Here is a 15,136-nt window from a genome sequence, read left to right on the forward strand (position 1 = left end):
ACGGTAATACCCAAACTATTCCGAAGCAACGTTTGCACTGTTTTGTGTTTTTTGTATTTCACACCCTCATACACCTTTATTGTAAGAGCATCCGTTATCTGCGATGGAGCGTTCAATCAGAAGAAAATATGAAGCTGGTTTTAAATTTAAAGTCATTGAAGTGGCGAAAGAAATTAGTAACTGTGCTGCTGTCACAAAATTTGATGTGTCTGAGAAACTGATGTGAGATTAGAGGAGGAGGAAAGAAGATGTAAATAAAAAAAATGTACACCCGTTGAAAAATTAGAAACTTACAAATCGGGTTCTGATTTTATGATCGATTTTTTAGGTTACAAGACCCGACTTATATGTGAGTACATACAGTAGGAGGAATTAGGTACCGTTTAGAGGATGGACAAGCTTGGTTGGGCTGATTGGTCAATATATATTCTAGTGAGGACTCAAGGAGATGTAAAACTCTGGCACTTTGTCTGAGGCCTAATGACCTGCACTGTGTAGCTACACATGTGGAGAGAGGCCAAACATGCGGCACAGTGGGAAGTATGAAGCACACTCTATTTATATTATAAAAAATGGATAAGAGCTGTAATTACACCTAAAGCCACTAGAAGGCAGCACCACTTATGAGCTCCACTAGTGCCTGGCTGCTCACTTTCCATTTGTTGGCTGTAGAAACGTGTGAGCTACTGTACAGGTACAGTGACAGATTCTCCAGAAATACAAAGATGTTCATTGACTTATGAAAAGCAAAAACATTAAGCAGATGGGTCAATTATTTTTGGATATTGGGGTATGTTGCTGTGCAATGTGATAGCAGAGGGGCCCCCAAAATTAAGGAGATGGGCCTCAAAGTCCTGAACTGTAACTGTATATACTGCATGTCTAAGACATTCTGGGATGGTTGTCACCAGGGGTGAGGACAATTGAAGTGACAGAATGAAATCAGTATCTGGACTTTTACCTTCTGCGCTAAGGAACGTCCTAAACTGATACACATGGACATCCAATATTCATACCATTATCGATAAATGCACAGAAATGTGTCTTGTAAGAAATATTTACCTGGCTACAGATTTTATTTTTTCTGATTGAGTAGAATATCAGTCATCTTTACGCCTCTGCATTCTACATACCAGGGTTGCTGGCTTACCAGTTCACAGAAGTTAAAGACTCTGAGCTGAATATTATAAAGTTGACATATTAATGATTAAACTGACCATCAAACAAACACATGCTAATACTAGCACACCCTGTAAATCCAGCTGAGGTCCCAAACATAACAGCACCATTTTCTGCTAATTATGAAACTAAATATGGCACATTGTTCAGTAAATAACCATATTAACAAAACACCCTAAGATCTTTTAATTGCAAACAAAGAGTTCAAACACAGGCCTTGTATTCTTAAAAAACAAATAATTCATAAAAAAAATAAATAAAGCATCCAATTTAGACTTCTGCTGCACCCCATTAAAATGAATAAAATGCTTGGATGGGTGCACATGGCCAAACGGTCAGCTTCATCCAGTGAGCACATATAGACAATGAAGGTGATTCCCAAAGTCATTCATCTGCTACGTGATTTCACAATGCATACTGTATCTGAAATGAAAAGAAGCACTCAGATGGCACTCTGCACCATAAAGGTAAGCTGGCGTCTCTCTCTCGGTCTCTTTCTTCTAATGGACTAAAGTGTCGTGTGAAAGCCCACTGAGTATTCTGGTCACCATGCCTTCTATTGTACAGAAAGTCCACGCAGACTTTTGATTTTTCAGTGAGTATTTAATGGCCGCTGCTACTTCTGTCTCTCAGCAACTGCATGACTCTCCAGTCTGTTTTCAGGACCAGCTTTACTAATGTTGTATTTTGTTTTTGAAGTATTACGTAACATTGACTGTATTTTCAGTAGGTCACTTAAGCTCAGTTCAACATCAGTGATATGTACAGAAACAGCAGCACCATGTGGCAAGAATGAGAACTGTACGCCATTGTCTTAAATTCACCAAAGTGGCTCCAGTAGCCATTGCTAAATTAAGTTTTTACAGTAGATCCGTTTTTTTTTTAATAAACCAAATTATCCACATAGCTCTGCGAGAAGTGATCTGCTGCCCTAATTATTGCTACCTTGACCATGCAGGTCCTTCAGCATCATGGCCAGTCAGCCAGAGCTCCAGTACTTTGAAATGTATTAAGAAACAAAATGTATGAAAGTTACTCCAGTCAAAACTAAAACCCAAGATCTGGACAGATTAGCCACCATTAATTATTCACCCCCTGTACACATGTGATCTAGGAGAGTTTCAAATTAATGATTCCATAAATTTGCTTGTCCTGCTATAATTTCCTAGGCTAATAGCACTCAAACATGAAGGTCTCGGTATAGGAAGGGATCTGCGATCCAGAGAGTTCCTGAAGTCGCAGTAGTTCTTCTCATCAGATAATACTTTGACTCTGTTGTTTATTTACTTAGTTTTTGCACAATGTGTTCATATCACAAAGACTTACTGAACACAAGCAAAACTAGATGGAAATCTAAAAACAGTAAAACACTGAGAAAGCTCAATACTGCATTTTCACTTCTCCTGGGTCTTTGACCACACAAGTGCCATAATGGTAATTTGACTCAGTAATTGTATTCTTGAGTTGGATGGAGTTACTGCCTTATTTTAAAATTTGTTCAATTTCTCAACACTTTTTAAATTAGCTTTAACCTAAGAAAATAAACTAACTTCCACAAAACACCTGAGCTGTTCATTGACTTCTAAGTTTTCACACAAGGATTCACATCAGAATGCAGTAACGTTTTGTGTGTTTTACCTGGAAACCGTCGAGCTGTCACTTGTCACTCATTAGACTTGGTCATCACTTGGGAAACTGCCAGGTTGACTTTGCTGGAACTGTTAAGCTGCCTTTGTTGACACGCGGTCTTAGTGCTGGAATTTACCAGGAAATTCTTTGGATGGCTTATATGAATGAACAGGGCTACAGGGTAACCTACGAAAGTTACTTCACCTCCAGATATTCACAAAAACACATAAATAATTTGGACAAACAGGTCAGATAAATAAATGAACGTAACTTATTGAGGTGTTTCTTGGTGTCAATTACTAGATCAGGAGTAGAGTTGACCATTTTCTGCTCTAGTAATAATGTAAAGTAGAACTCTCTAATAGTGTAAAATACAATCTATAAATAATGTAAAGTAGAATTTATAAATAATGTAAAGTACAACTTACTTTACAAGCATAAAACATTCTTCAGTATTGCTGGATTTAAAGAGCAGACATCTCCACAATCGAGTGATTACATATATTGGACTCTCTTAGGTCATCCTGCAGCCCTCTCATATAAGCCATCAGAATAATACATTTAAGTAAATAAATTTAAATAAATAAGTAAACTACTGTAAATAGTAAAGTAAATAAACTTAACCTTTTTTAATTAATCCATTTTTAACTGCTTTTGAGAAAAGTCAATATTTTAATAAACAAGTTAAAAAATGAAAACGAACTGTAAAAAAATAATTGTCCTGATCCTTAAAAATCCATTGAAGCAAAAAGTGCAAATAAATCTATGCAAATCAATAGCAGAAAATATCTTATTGTGATTCTTAATTGTATTTATCTGAAAGTCATGGAGTCGACCAAAGCGGAAGGAGAAATCTGCAACTGTAATAAATGCATGTTAGTGATCTGTGGGACCAAATGTGATCCATTTGTTTTGAAATGTCAGCATTGTTTAATAATCGGTAAGACGGCTTATGAAGCGGACACAAATCACTTTTCATATCAGATAAAGTTTATACTCATGAAGTTGGGGTTATGCAGTAGGTCTGCCTTTCTCGAGTGCATTCAGAAAATGACATTAGGAACATCTGCTTCAACTGTGAGAGGTTCTTATTCTGTATTATGCAGAACTATATGGGCACTTCAAGCACAAAAATAAAATCCTACACTTTTGAATCAGTATACTTGTAATTGTTTACAGTTAATAAATTATACTTTTTAGGAAGAAAATATCAGCAGGTGCAAGGCACTTACAATGATTTCTCTAGAGCTGTGCTTCCCAAACTCGATCCTGGGACCCCCTGTGGCTGCAGGTTTTTGTTCCAACCAACTTCCATTTTCCATTAGACTCTTAGCCTGATTAAGTCAGTCCTTATTTCCCGATTTCTGTGTTTTGGAGTCAATGTGGAAATTATAAACTTAGTTTGGTAGGTTTTTATTAAAATGCAATAAGCAGGTATATGGGGAATATGTATTTTTTAAGTCATTAACAGAATTTTCAACCTAATTTTCATTCTGCTGTTCCAGGTGTTCTGGTTGTTTAAGTGATGATTTACTAATGAGTGAGTCTGAACCTGAAGTCGTTGCTGCTTTCATCACCCCGAGGGTCTGCTGTGCTCTTATAAATGTAAAAACCATACTGTTGTGTTTATCTGAATGCAGAATAAGAGAAGAGTAAAAAAGACCAGCTAATTAAATGAGATCAGTTGTTATCGATTATTATCAATGACCAGTACCAGCATACCGCACAATAACGTGCAGTGAATACACTTGACTTGAGCGTTCATAGTCTTCAACCTCTTTCTCTGTACGTTTACCATTCGTTTCCTCAGAGGTTGATGCGCTTGTTGCTTCCTGAGCAGCTCTTCTTTTCTCCACCCTAGCGCCCCGCTTCTTCTCTTCTTTCGTCTACATCTTTTCACGTTAAAACTGATTAAGTCAGTGTTTGTGTTGCAATTACTTAATACGTTTTCTTAAATTCTTTTACTTAAGCTGGCACTTAAGTCTTCAATCTGCCTCAAGAATGATTTAAGATATGAAGAGGTAGGGGAAGTGACGGCGAAGGTGGTAGGGCTGAGAATGGCGCCTGTACACATGTGCCACACGGCCGCCCAGCTGCCGAGAGTTGATTCTACAATAAAATAAAATAAAAATAAAAAGAGGAATAACCTTGGAGGTCAATCATCACCCAAAAGCGGATAGTAGAGGTCATGTAGTACATGTGTACCAAATTTCAGGTCAATAGTTCAGATGGTTTGCGAGCTACAGGTGATTTACAATCCTGGACAGACAAACGAACAGCCACGGTAGCGTATTCTATATAAAGACTGTGACTCTGGTTGGAACAAAAACCTGTAGCCAGAGGGGGTCCCCAGGACCGAGTTTGGGAAGCACTGCTCTCGAGGATCATACCTGTCGGCATTTTGCATTTGGTGCATAGCATGAAGGTGACATGAGGTCTGCAGGTTTGATCCCACTGGGCACCAGAATATTACGCACTGTCTGTACGTGGATGATATTTCACAGCCGCTTTAAAAGATGTAATTGGAAAATGGAGAATATCTGCTTTATTTATTACTAAAGTTGGATAAGGAGCTGTTTGTATTGTAGTTATTCACTCTTAAAATATTTTCACTTAGGCAGGAGTTTCTTTTATATGACTGGAGGTTTTAAGAGTTTGCTTGTGTCACCATTGCCATGAATGGACTTTCAAGAATTAACTAATCTTTAAGCATAAATCTTTACTAACATGTTCTTGTAAGCAATAAACAATTGTGCATACTGTAGTATACTGTCCTGTGTGCTGCAGCCTTTGAATCACTGGCACTGTCAAACAGTGAGCTGCACACAGACACATCTTCATTTCTTTAAGCACAACATAAAACAGAAGACTCTGTTGTGCCCGTGAGATAAATTGTTGATATACTGGAGATTCTGACTACCTGGTGCAAAACAAATTTGAGTTTGTGTCTTTTTAATATAATCTATATGATTTGTATCTGATGCACATTCTGGAACTGTCAGTGAAATTCATAAGCACTCGCCTATGATGGAATCCATTGTTTGCTCAGAACTCTTAATGTAAGTGTTTCTTTTAATAATACCTTTAGGTTTCTCAGTGCAAGCATAGACAACTTTAAATGACAAAATAAGTGTCTTTGGTTTTGGTGAGAATTTCTTTATAATTCCTGCTCTAAAGTGGTATTTAATTACAGTATGGTGCCATTGTGTGCAACAAACCATTTTACTTGTTGTTATTTTCCTTGTTAAATTGATGTTTACATTTTAAAAAGTCACAAGATCAACATTTGTGTAACTTGTTCACATTGTGAGCCTGTAACGGTGCAGTGTCAGCACCGTTCACACAATTTACAAGTCTGCAGACAGCTATCTTTAGTTCAGTCGCCGAGTGATTGCTTCATGAATCGGCTGAAAGCTTTCAAAATCCAGAATTCAATTTCTGGCAGGAGATGGAACTTGGGCGGCACAGTGGCGCAGTGGGTAGCGCTGCTGCCTCGCAGTTGGGAGACCTGGGTTCGATTCCCGGGTCCTCCCTGCGTGGAGTTTGCATGTTCTCCCCATGTCTGCGTGGGTTTCCTCCGGGCGCTCCGGTTTCCTCCCACAGTCCAAAGACATGCAGGTTAGGTGGATTGGCGATTCTAAATTGTCCCTAGTGTGTGCTTGGTGTGTGGGTGTGTTTGTGTGTGTCCTGCGGTGGGTTGGCACCCTGCCCGGGATTGGTTCCTGCCTTGTGCCCTGTGTTGGCTGGGATTGGCTCCAGCAGACCCCCGTGACCCTGTGTTCGGATTCAGCGGGTTGGAAAATGGATGGATGGAGATGGAACTTTATGGACACTTCGAGTGAACCTGATTTGGAGTAAAGCATATTTTTTATTTGTCTTATGATTTTGTAGAAAGACTTTTATAATTTTTTGGGCTAAACAAGATATAATATAGTTAAATGAAAGGAAAGAAAAAAATGCTTATAAAACAATCAGGGATTTCTGTTTTTGCATAAAGGTGTTTGAGTAGAACTTACTGAAGATTAATTTAGCGAATGTGGAATAAGGGAAATCATGGGATCTCGAAAATCGATTTCTCTTTTAAACCAGATGCATATCTAACACTTAGTTTAATTGTTTAACTTAATTTCATAGTTTAATTCCCTCATTTATTAGTTTATAAAACCTGCAAAAACTGGGAATTGCAACTCAATTTTGTATAGCACTCTTCACTGAGTGCAGGCACAGAGCGCTGTGAAAGAATATGCTTTTACTTTTTAAACTAAATACTGAATTTCTGAAATTCTAAAATTAATCAGTAAAATTGAACAGAGTAATTAAAAAAAAAACAGAAGATGAACATCCCAGCAACATTAACATTTTATGAACATCCGAGCAACATTAACATTTTGTATGCCTCAATACTGCCTGGCTTTGCTGGTCCCATTACAAATTTGTCTTGATAAAAACAAACAATAACAAAATTATAAACAATTCCAGCATTAGTGAGTTCAATTTCTAAAAAGATTAATCTCAATGTGTTGAAATGAATAAATACGCATCATATTTTGAATATGATCTTTTTTTAGAAAGAATTACAATTTAAAAAGTGAACAATGCAAACTTTTAAACTTACAATGTTGAAAAAGGCCTAATCTTTTAAACAATTCAAACTCCTTGATTTTCAATACTTTTTGTCAATTATTTTTCTTACTTAATCTGATGAAAGTTACTTAAGATAACACACAGCTGGCAAACTCAACACATCACAGCACATCTTCTCAGACACTGGATGAACATCTGAAATTATTGTACTCTCTTAGTATTCTGACCTTCAAATATCACCACTCTGAATATGGACGCCTCCATTTATAATTCTGCTACAATACGAGTGTGGGACATAAAAAATGTGATCATGGAAGTTTTACAAATATAGTATCAGTCAAAAAACTGGAAACTTGAGTTATAAGGTTAACCAATCTGTTATCACAGACTGAAAAACTCGAGTTTAAAGAAGTCTGTACCTGATTACCAGTTTCTAATCATTATGTTCAGCTGGAGACACTGAGAACTGAATGGATATTCCTTTGTTTTCAACATGACGTTGGACCCACTCTTTCATATTGTTAAATATGCATAATCCAGTTTATGCCTATGAACAGAAAAAGCAAAAGTGGTCCATATTTATACTCTGTAGTGAAATCAAGCTCTTCAGGCCATTTCTCCAACACAAGTCTGTGAGGACCAGAGCAGATTGCTTTAACCAGAAGGCTGCTTCTTCCAATGTTGCAATTTTGCTGGATTGTATTCACTCACATTCAAGATAATTTAACAATGCCTGAGTTTGAGCAAGAATATTTTCACAAATATCAACTATTTCTGCATTAAGATCCAACCTGAGAATTCACGCTACTTTTGCTACCTGAAAGAAACACAAGAAAACACAGGGAAAAGAAAATGGTCAGAACATGAGAAAAAGTCATAGGCCTATCCTTATATTACATGTTAAACATTTCTACTAAAATATGTTAATATTGAACGTCACCAAACACATTTTAAAGCAGTGTTAAACTTTAATTCATTGTCATATTAGCTTTGCAACTAGTCTTTATGTGCTACATTTGGAGAAAATAAATAATACAGATTACAAAAATAAATGCTTTTCTTTAGACACTGTATGTAGATGTGAAAAGCACTATATAACAGATAGATAGAGAGATACTGTAGATAGGCCCTATATGTAATAAATGTACTGTATATATACGAAAAGCAAAGGCGCCATTTAATCATTGTGCTGGACAGAGCTGACAGGTTGCATGTTCATTAGCACATTTTGCCGTATTCTGCACACGTGACAATAATGACCTCCAAAACCTACAGTATATTGATATTAACATCACAATAATATTTTTAACTTGATGAAAATAAATCTTGAAACTGTTAAATCAATTCTTTCAATAAAAATAATGACAATGAGTATGTTGTTAAATGATAAGAAAGCATTTGTAGAAAACATTTACTTCTGTAATTGTCTGCACTACATTGACATCTTTACTGCAACACCATTTTAATTATCTTAATGAGTTCAAGTCTGGAAACGCCATGCACTCACCACTCAGCATCCAACAAAGAAAAATATTTCTTATAAAAGAAAATACAAATTTATCTTGATACCATTGTAAGAACACAGTGTTTTGCTCCACCATAAAAGTCTGAAGCCATAAAAAGGATTTCTGAAAGAATGTAACATTGAGAAGAAAAACTTACATGTAAAAGAATTCCTTATGCTTTCCAGAGATCCACCAGAAGAAAGGAAAGCCCAGACCCCCATTGCGACCGTTATTATATAAGCTGGAGGTAGACTGCCTTCGTACACCGGATTAAGAAATGTCTGGAGAAAATAAAATATGAAACAATCAATCAGTGATAAATAAAAGTTATTTTGAATAGCAAGCCCTTTATTTAAGTAGGAAATAATCTGAAGCTTCAATATATTTGGGCAAACAGTTTCAAAATTAAAACATACCGGCAAGATCATATGTTTCATTAAAAAAAAAAAAAAAACAATCCCTATAATTTATAAACTCTGTGGTTCATGAAAAAAATTATATTAAAATAACATTTAGTATTCCTACATTTTTATTGTATATACACAAGAAAAGAACTTTACTGTATGAACTTGTCAGTAATGTGGTGAGCTACAAAAGGACTTTGATTCATTCTCAGACGCTCAATTTCCCAGCACATGCCATGCCAGAAAGGAATTCATTGGTCACTTCCTGCAGGGCTAGTGATCTCCCAAAGCAACTCAAAATAAACTTTATACATCTACGCCTCCATAGAAGATAATGTTTTTATTTAACAATCCATAAAAGGTATAAATGTGGTGCCATAAATAAATTTTTTATTTCATAATTACCATATAAATATATTATAATTGTATTTGACAGGTAAACAAACCAAAAAAGGCAGATACACATATATTAATATCTATAGAAAGCTATAAATCATTTTAATTATAACTCTAACTAGGGGGCTCAGCCCCCTGCTCGCTTCGCTCGCCAACCCCTGGTCTTGGGTAACCCGAAATAGATTTGAAAGAGATTATTTATCTCCGTCAGTTGTGGTCTTTTGTTTTGAACCCGTGCCTGCTTTGCTTCCACAGTTTCAGACGTGCGTTGTAGGCGCCTGCATTCATTGATCTTATCCAGGTGAGCTCGTGTTTGTATCGTTGAGCTGTATTGTGTTTGAATTTGGTGTAAAGCGTTCAGTGGTTTGTACAATCCCAAGCAGCACATTATTCCTAACTTCACTCCGCAGTAGTGCCATTCACAATATGGCGGTGACGCCTGCGCCTTCACTCCGCAGCAGTGCCACTCACAATATGGCGGTGACGCCTGCGCCTTTCATACTATCTTTGAGGACCTGTGGGGCCTCCGTAGCCTCTCTCGTTTGACTCTGGGGTGCAGTGCAGAATCCCCTTTTTTGTGTGGTTGTGTCGTTAGTGGTAGCTATGGGCGCGTTGTTGATTCATTTCTCATTCACGTTAGTTGAGCTCTTTCGTTCTTCGGCCGTGACTCCATCGTTCGCGGTGGATACGACTTCGCTTGCGGTTTATGAGACGCGCGCCTGCGCAGTACGTCTCATGGTCCCATCGCCGTGTCCCTGCGTCCATATCCGGTTTATTCTCGGTTAGTAATATGGATACTTCTGTTGGGCCCATACCAAACTCCTTCTCCTAAACACAGTGTGTGGGGCTGTGATCCCTTCTGCATTTAGCTCATTAATAATTAATAAGCCTCATTTATTCTAATAAACATAATATATCAGGCACGAGGAGTTTAACAGCAGATGTCATTGACTTCTTATAATTCTGTAAACAAAGGGATTACATATTCCTATAAACATCTAGTATAGACGATTATGAAAAACTGAGATCACACATGTCCATTTTTTTAATTGTAAAGTGTATAACCAATTGAATTTCCCATTATGAGATACCGTAATCTTGAGCTGAATATTTATGTATTTTTCCAAATAGTTTAACATACAAGTTAATGATGACACTATAAACAGTGAACTGGCCTTCTTTTCAGAGGTCATGTTATAGATCTGCGATTGGCCTTCACTGAAAATTATAATAAATTAATTGAACACAAACTTGTATTTGAACATGCAATTTAAAAAATAAATGAACAGGTAAGTGCTGTACTGCAGAGTCAAGTCATTACACATTTGACTGACAAATAGCATATTTCCACACACAGTTTTGTGTAACCGTATGATTAATACAGTATATTATGCAGCAAATCCCGGTTCATAGCAAGCATTTACTCATTTTGCTTGCTATTGTTGCCCTTTTTCGCTGTAACAGCAACCATGCTTTAATTTCTTGACCTCATCCAAATCAGTCAATAATATCCACTTGCAGAGCCACAGCTACATACAGTGGGGCAAAAAAGTATTTAGTCAGCCACCAATTGTGCAAGTTCTCCCACTTAAAAAGATGAGAGAAGCCTGTAATTTTCATCATAGGTATACCTCAACTATGAGAGAGAAAATGAGAAAAAATCCAGAAAATCACATTATCTGATTTTTAAAGAATTTATTTGCAATTTATGGTGGAAAATAAGTATTTGGTCACCTACAAACAAGCAAGATTTCTGGCTCTCCCAGACCTGTAACTTCTTCTGTAAGAGGCTCCTCTGTCCTCCACTCGTTACCTGTATTAATGGCACCTGTTTGAACTCGTTATCAATATAAAAGACACCTGTCAACAACCTCAAACAGTCACACTCCAAACTCCACTATGGCCAAGACCAAAGAGCTGTCAGAGGACACCAGAAACAAAATTGTAGACCTGCACCAGGCTGGGAAGACTGAATCTGCAATAGGTAAGCAGCTTGGTGTGAAGAAATCAACTGTGGGAGCAATTATTAGAAAATGGAAGACATACAAGACCACTGATAATCTCCCTCGATCTGGGGCTCCACGCAAGATCTCACCCCGTGGGGTCAAAATGATCACAAGAACAGTGAGCAAAAATCCCAGAACCACACGGGGGGACCTAGTGAATGACCTGCAGAGAGCTGGGACCAAAGTAACAAAGGCTACCATCAGTAACACACTACGCCGCCAGGGACTCAAATCCTGCAGTGCCAGACGTGTCCCCCTTCTTAAGCCAGTACATGTGCAGGCCCGTCTGAAGTTTGCTAGAGAGCATTTGGATGATCCAGAAGAGGATTGGGAGAATGTCATATGGTCAGATGAAAAAAAACTCTACTCGTCGTGTTTGGAGGAGAAAGAATGCTGAGTTGCATCCAAAGAACACCATACCTACTGTAAAGCATGGGGGTGGAAACATCATGCTTTGGGGCTGTTTATCTGCAAAGGGACCAGGACGACTGATCCATGTAAAGGAAAGAATGAATGGGGCCATGTATCGTCAGATTTTGAGTGAAAACCTCCTTCCATCAGCAAGGGCATTGAAGATGAAAGGTGGTTGGGTCTTTCAGCATGACAATGATCCCAAACACACCGCCCAGGTAATGAAGGAGTGACTTCATAAGAAGCATTTCAAGGTCCTGGAGTGGCCTAGCCAGAGTCCAGATCTCAACCCCATAGAAAATCTTTGGAGGGAGTTGAAAGTCCGTGTTGCCCAGCGACAGCCCCAAAACATCACTGCTCTAGAGGAGATCTGCATTGAGGAATGGGCCAAAATACCAGCAACAGTGTGTGAAAACCTTGTGAAGACTTACAGAAAACGTTTGACCTCTGTCATTGCCAACAAAGGGTTTATAACAAGGTATTGAAATAAACTTTTGTTATTGACCAAATACTTTTTTTCCACCATAATTTGCAAATAAATTCTTTAAAATCAGACAATGTGATTTTCTGGATTTTTTTTCTCATTTTGTCTCTCATAGTTGAGGTATACCTATGGTGAAAATTATTATGGGAGAACTTGCACAATTGGTGGCTGACTAAATACTTTTTTGCCCCACTGTACGTCACCGCAGTTGTAGACCCGGAAGTGACGTCTCCGTTGTTTCAGGACTGACTTTGTAAAATTACTTTTGGAAGGTTTTGGCAAAGCCCGGAAAGTAACGTCGGGTCAAGGACCCGTTCAGAAATTAAGCGATAAAAATGAGAAGGAAAAACAGTACATCAGACAAAATAATATGCATCATTGTGAAGTTCATAGGGTTTCTGCCATCACGTTGTGTCATACATCAAACTAAATACAGATCGTTTCTGTGAAATACACTATTAACATTTACATTGTGCTCTGGTCTGTGGGGTATGGAACCATTTAACACGTTGACAAAATTAAAATCATCAAGATCTGTGTTAATTGAAATAGTTTTTTGTTTACATTCATGAAACAAAATATACATTATAATTACAATGTTTGCACCACGTTAGAGTTTAGTAAAATGTTAATAATAAAAGTGATTACGTTTTTTAAAATGTACTATGCATGTGTGCAATATTGTTCTAAACCAATTTAGAATAAACATTTAAGCCAGTCTAATATTTTTAAAAATATATGTGAAGAAAACGGCAATACATATTCTACACTGAATTATTACTTGCCTTATATAAAACTGCTCTTGTTTTTGTCACTTTTTTATCATAAACGATGGGCCATCAAAACAAAAAAAAAAAAAAAAAATACTAATAAGAACACAATTTATTTAAATAGCACCCTTCCTATGCCCAAAACTCAGAAAGAACAACTGGACCTATATAACATTGGCTACAAATAATATCTTCACTAAATAAAGATAAATACAGCAAAAAAAAAGTTTTTGTAATTTGTGTTTCAAGTTCCTGTCTCTCTGCCTGCCTTCTGTTAGGTTACCTGTACTTATTCGCTTTGTCCTGGATTGTTTCGTGTTTGGCGTCTGCATGTGTACACAAGGACTGTAAGTGGATTCATGGCCATCCTGCAAAGAAAGAAGCGCCCCTGAACCCGTCTTCACCATTTCAGTTACTAGTGGTAGGACTATCTTTATATTCCCATTCAACGTGCGGATCTCTGGACTATCTATTTTCATCATTACATTTCATCCGTTGCCGTTTTTCATGATATACTGTGTGTGTTTTGTTTGTGCTTTGTTGTATTTAATGTGTAATCACTGTAAGGGGAACAGGGGTGGTATCATTGTTTTCATTTACTTCATTTGTTTTCATTACATTCTTTATTTTCTGTTTGATTAACAGACTGCTTTGTTTTTGTCTCTGTTTGTGAGTGCGTGTGGGTCGGGTCAAGGCTGGGTGCGTCCCTGGAATCTCCACCATAAAAATAAATAAATCGTCGTCTTAGACAGAGTGAATCTTAGTGGCACCGGAAAGCTACAGCGTTATTCATTTCTCCTTGCTGCTGATTGACTGTGATGCATCTCCAGCTGAGTGTTCTTGTGTTTTCTGTTTTGTTCCTCTTAACCCTTAAACCGCCACAACCAGCTATAGTTGTTTCCCAGTACCATTTGTGAGCACGCAGGAGCTGACTTAAAAGCCTGAACAGCACCTGTCCTTTTTGGCTGATTGCTTTGTTTCTCTCTCCTCCCCCAGACATCCTCAGCTCCTGTTGGGAGTTGTGCTCCCCTATGATGTTTGTCTATTGTTATATCGATAACTAACTGCATACTGAGCTCATTTTACTTCTGAAAGAGACATATGTGTTTGTTTGAAGTGTTTGAATAAAGTTCCTGTCTCTACAATCTCCTGTGTTTCTGTGCAATTCTGAGACCCAAGCATGATACACTGTAGCCTCACTGTCTCTGGGATTGAGCCGCTGCACTAGACTTGCCTGCCAGCGTCAGCGTTTACCTCTGTGTGTTTGCGTGCAGCCAGTTCAAGCGCAGTTAGCTCGATGATATCTTCCATGGCATCAGTTGCACCTTGTACATATTGTTCCAGTAGTTTTTAAAGTTCATCACCAGTGTGTAAAATTAACAGTGTTGCAGTAATTGTGATGCTCTTTGCATGGAAAAAAAATACGTTCTATTAAAATTTAACTTTTTCTTTGTGAATTGTGACGTTTACTTAAAGTGCAGCAAAAAAGTATTTGGTGTCCAAGGATGCATTAACCCCCAAGTATGTGGGAGTTTAAGGGTTAAAGTGGTATTTTCGGTAACATCGGTATTTTACATTCTAGCACTGCAGGAGACATTGCAGTACAGTATACAGGTTTACCTTTACATTCACATTTTTTAGGTAATGTATTAAGCTGAGTTTGAAATTAAATTAAAGTGTTTTGGGGGAGTATTTAGGGTTTAAACTATAAAAATAGACATTTTTTTTAACCACATCCAAAATTCGTGGTTTTTCATAATTCGCAGGT

General features: G+C 37.5%; 1 protein-coding gene across 1 annotated transcript in view; it reads right to left on the bottom strand.

Annotated features, from left to right (window-relative positions):
* Positions 1-7,580: 7,580 nt before the first annotated feature.
* The window catches only part of zgc:114200 (Gamma-secretase subunit Aph-1b-like), a 56,650-nt gene continuing 49,094 nt past the window's right edge, over positions 7,581-15,136 (bottom strand). The window contains exons 6-7 of the mRNA XM_028804973.2: positions 9,055-9,178; positions 7,581-8,209 (exon numbers count right to left, since the gene is read on the bottom strand). Of these exons, the coding sequence (XP_028660806.1) occupies positions 8,172-8,209; positions 9,055-9,178 (162 nt within the window). The 3' untranslated portion in view covers positions 7,581-8,171. The remainder of the gene's footprint in view (positions 8,210-9,054; positions 9,179-15,136) is intronic.

The sequence above is a fragment of the Erpetoichthys calabaricus genome, chromosome 7 (assembly GCF_900747795.2).
Source record: "Erpetoichthys calabaricus chromosome 7, fErpCal1.3, whole genome shotgun sequence".
Lineage (NCBI taxonomy): Eukaryota > Metazoa > Chordata > Cladistia > Polypteriformes > Polypteridae > Erpetoichthys > Erpetoichthys calabaricus.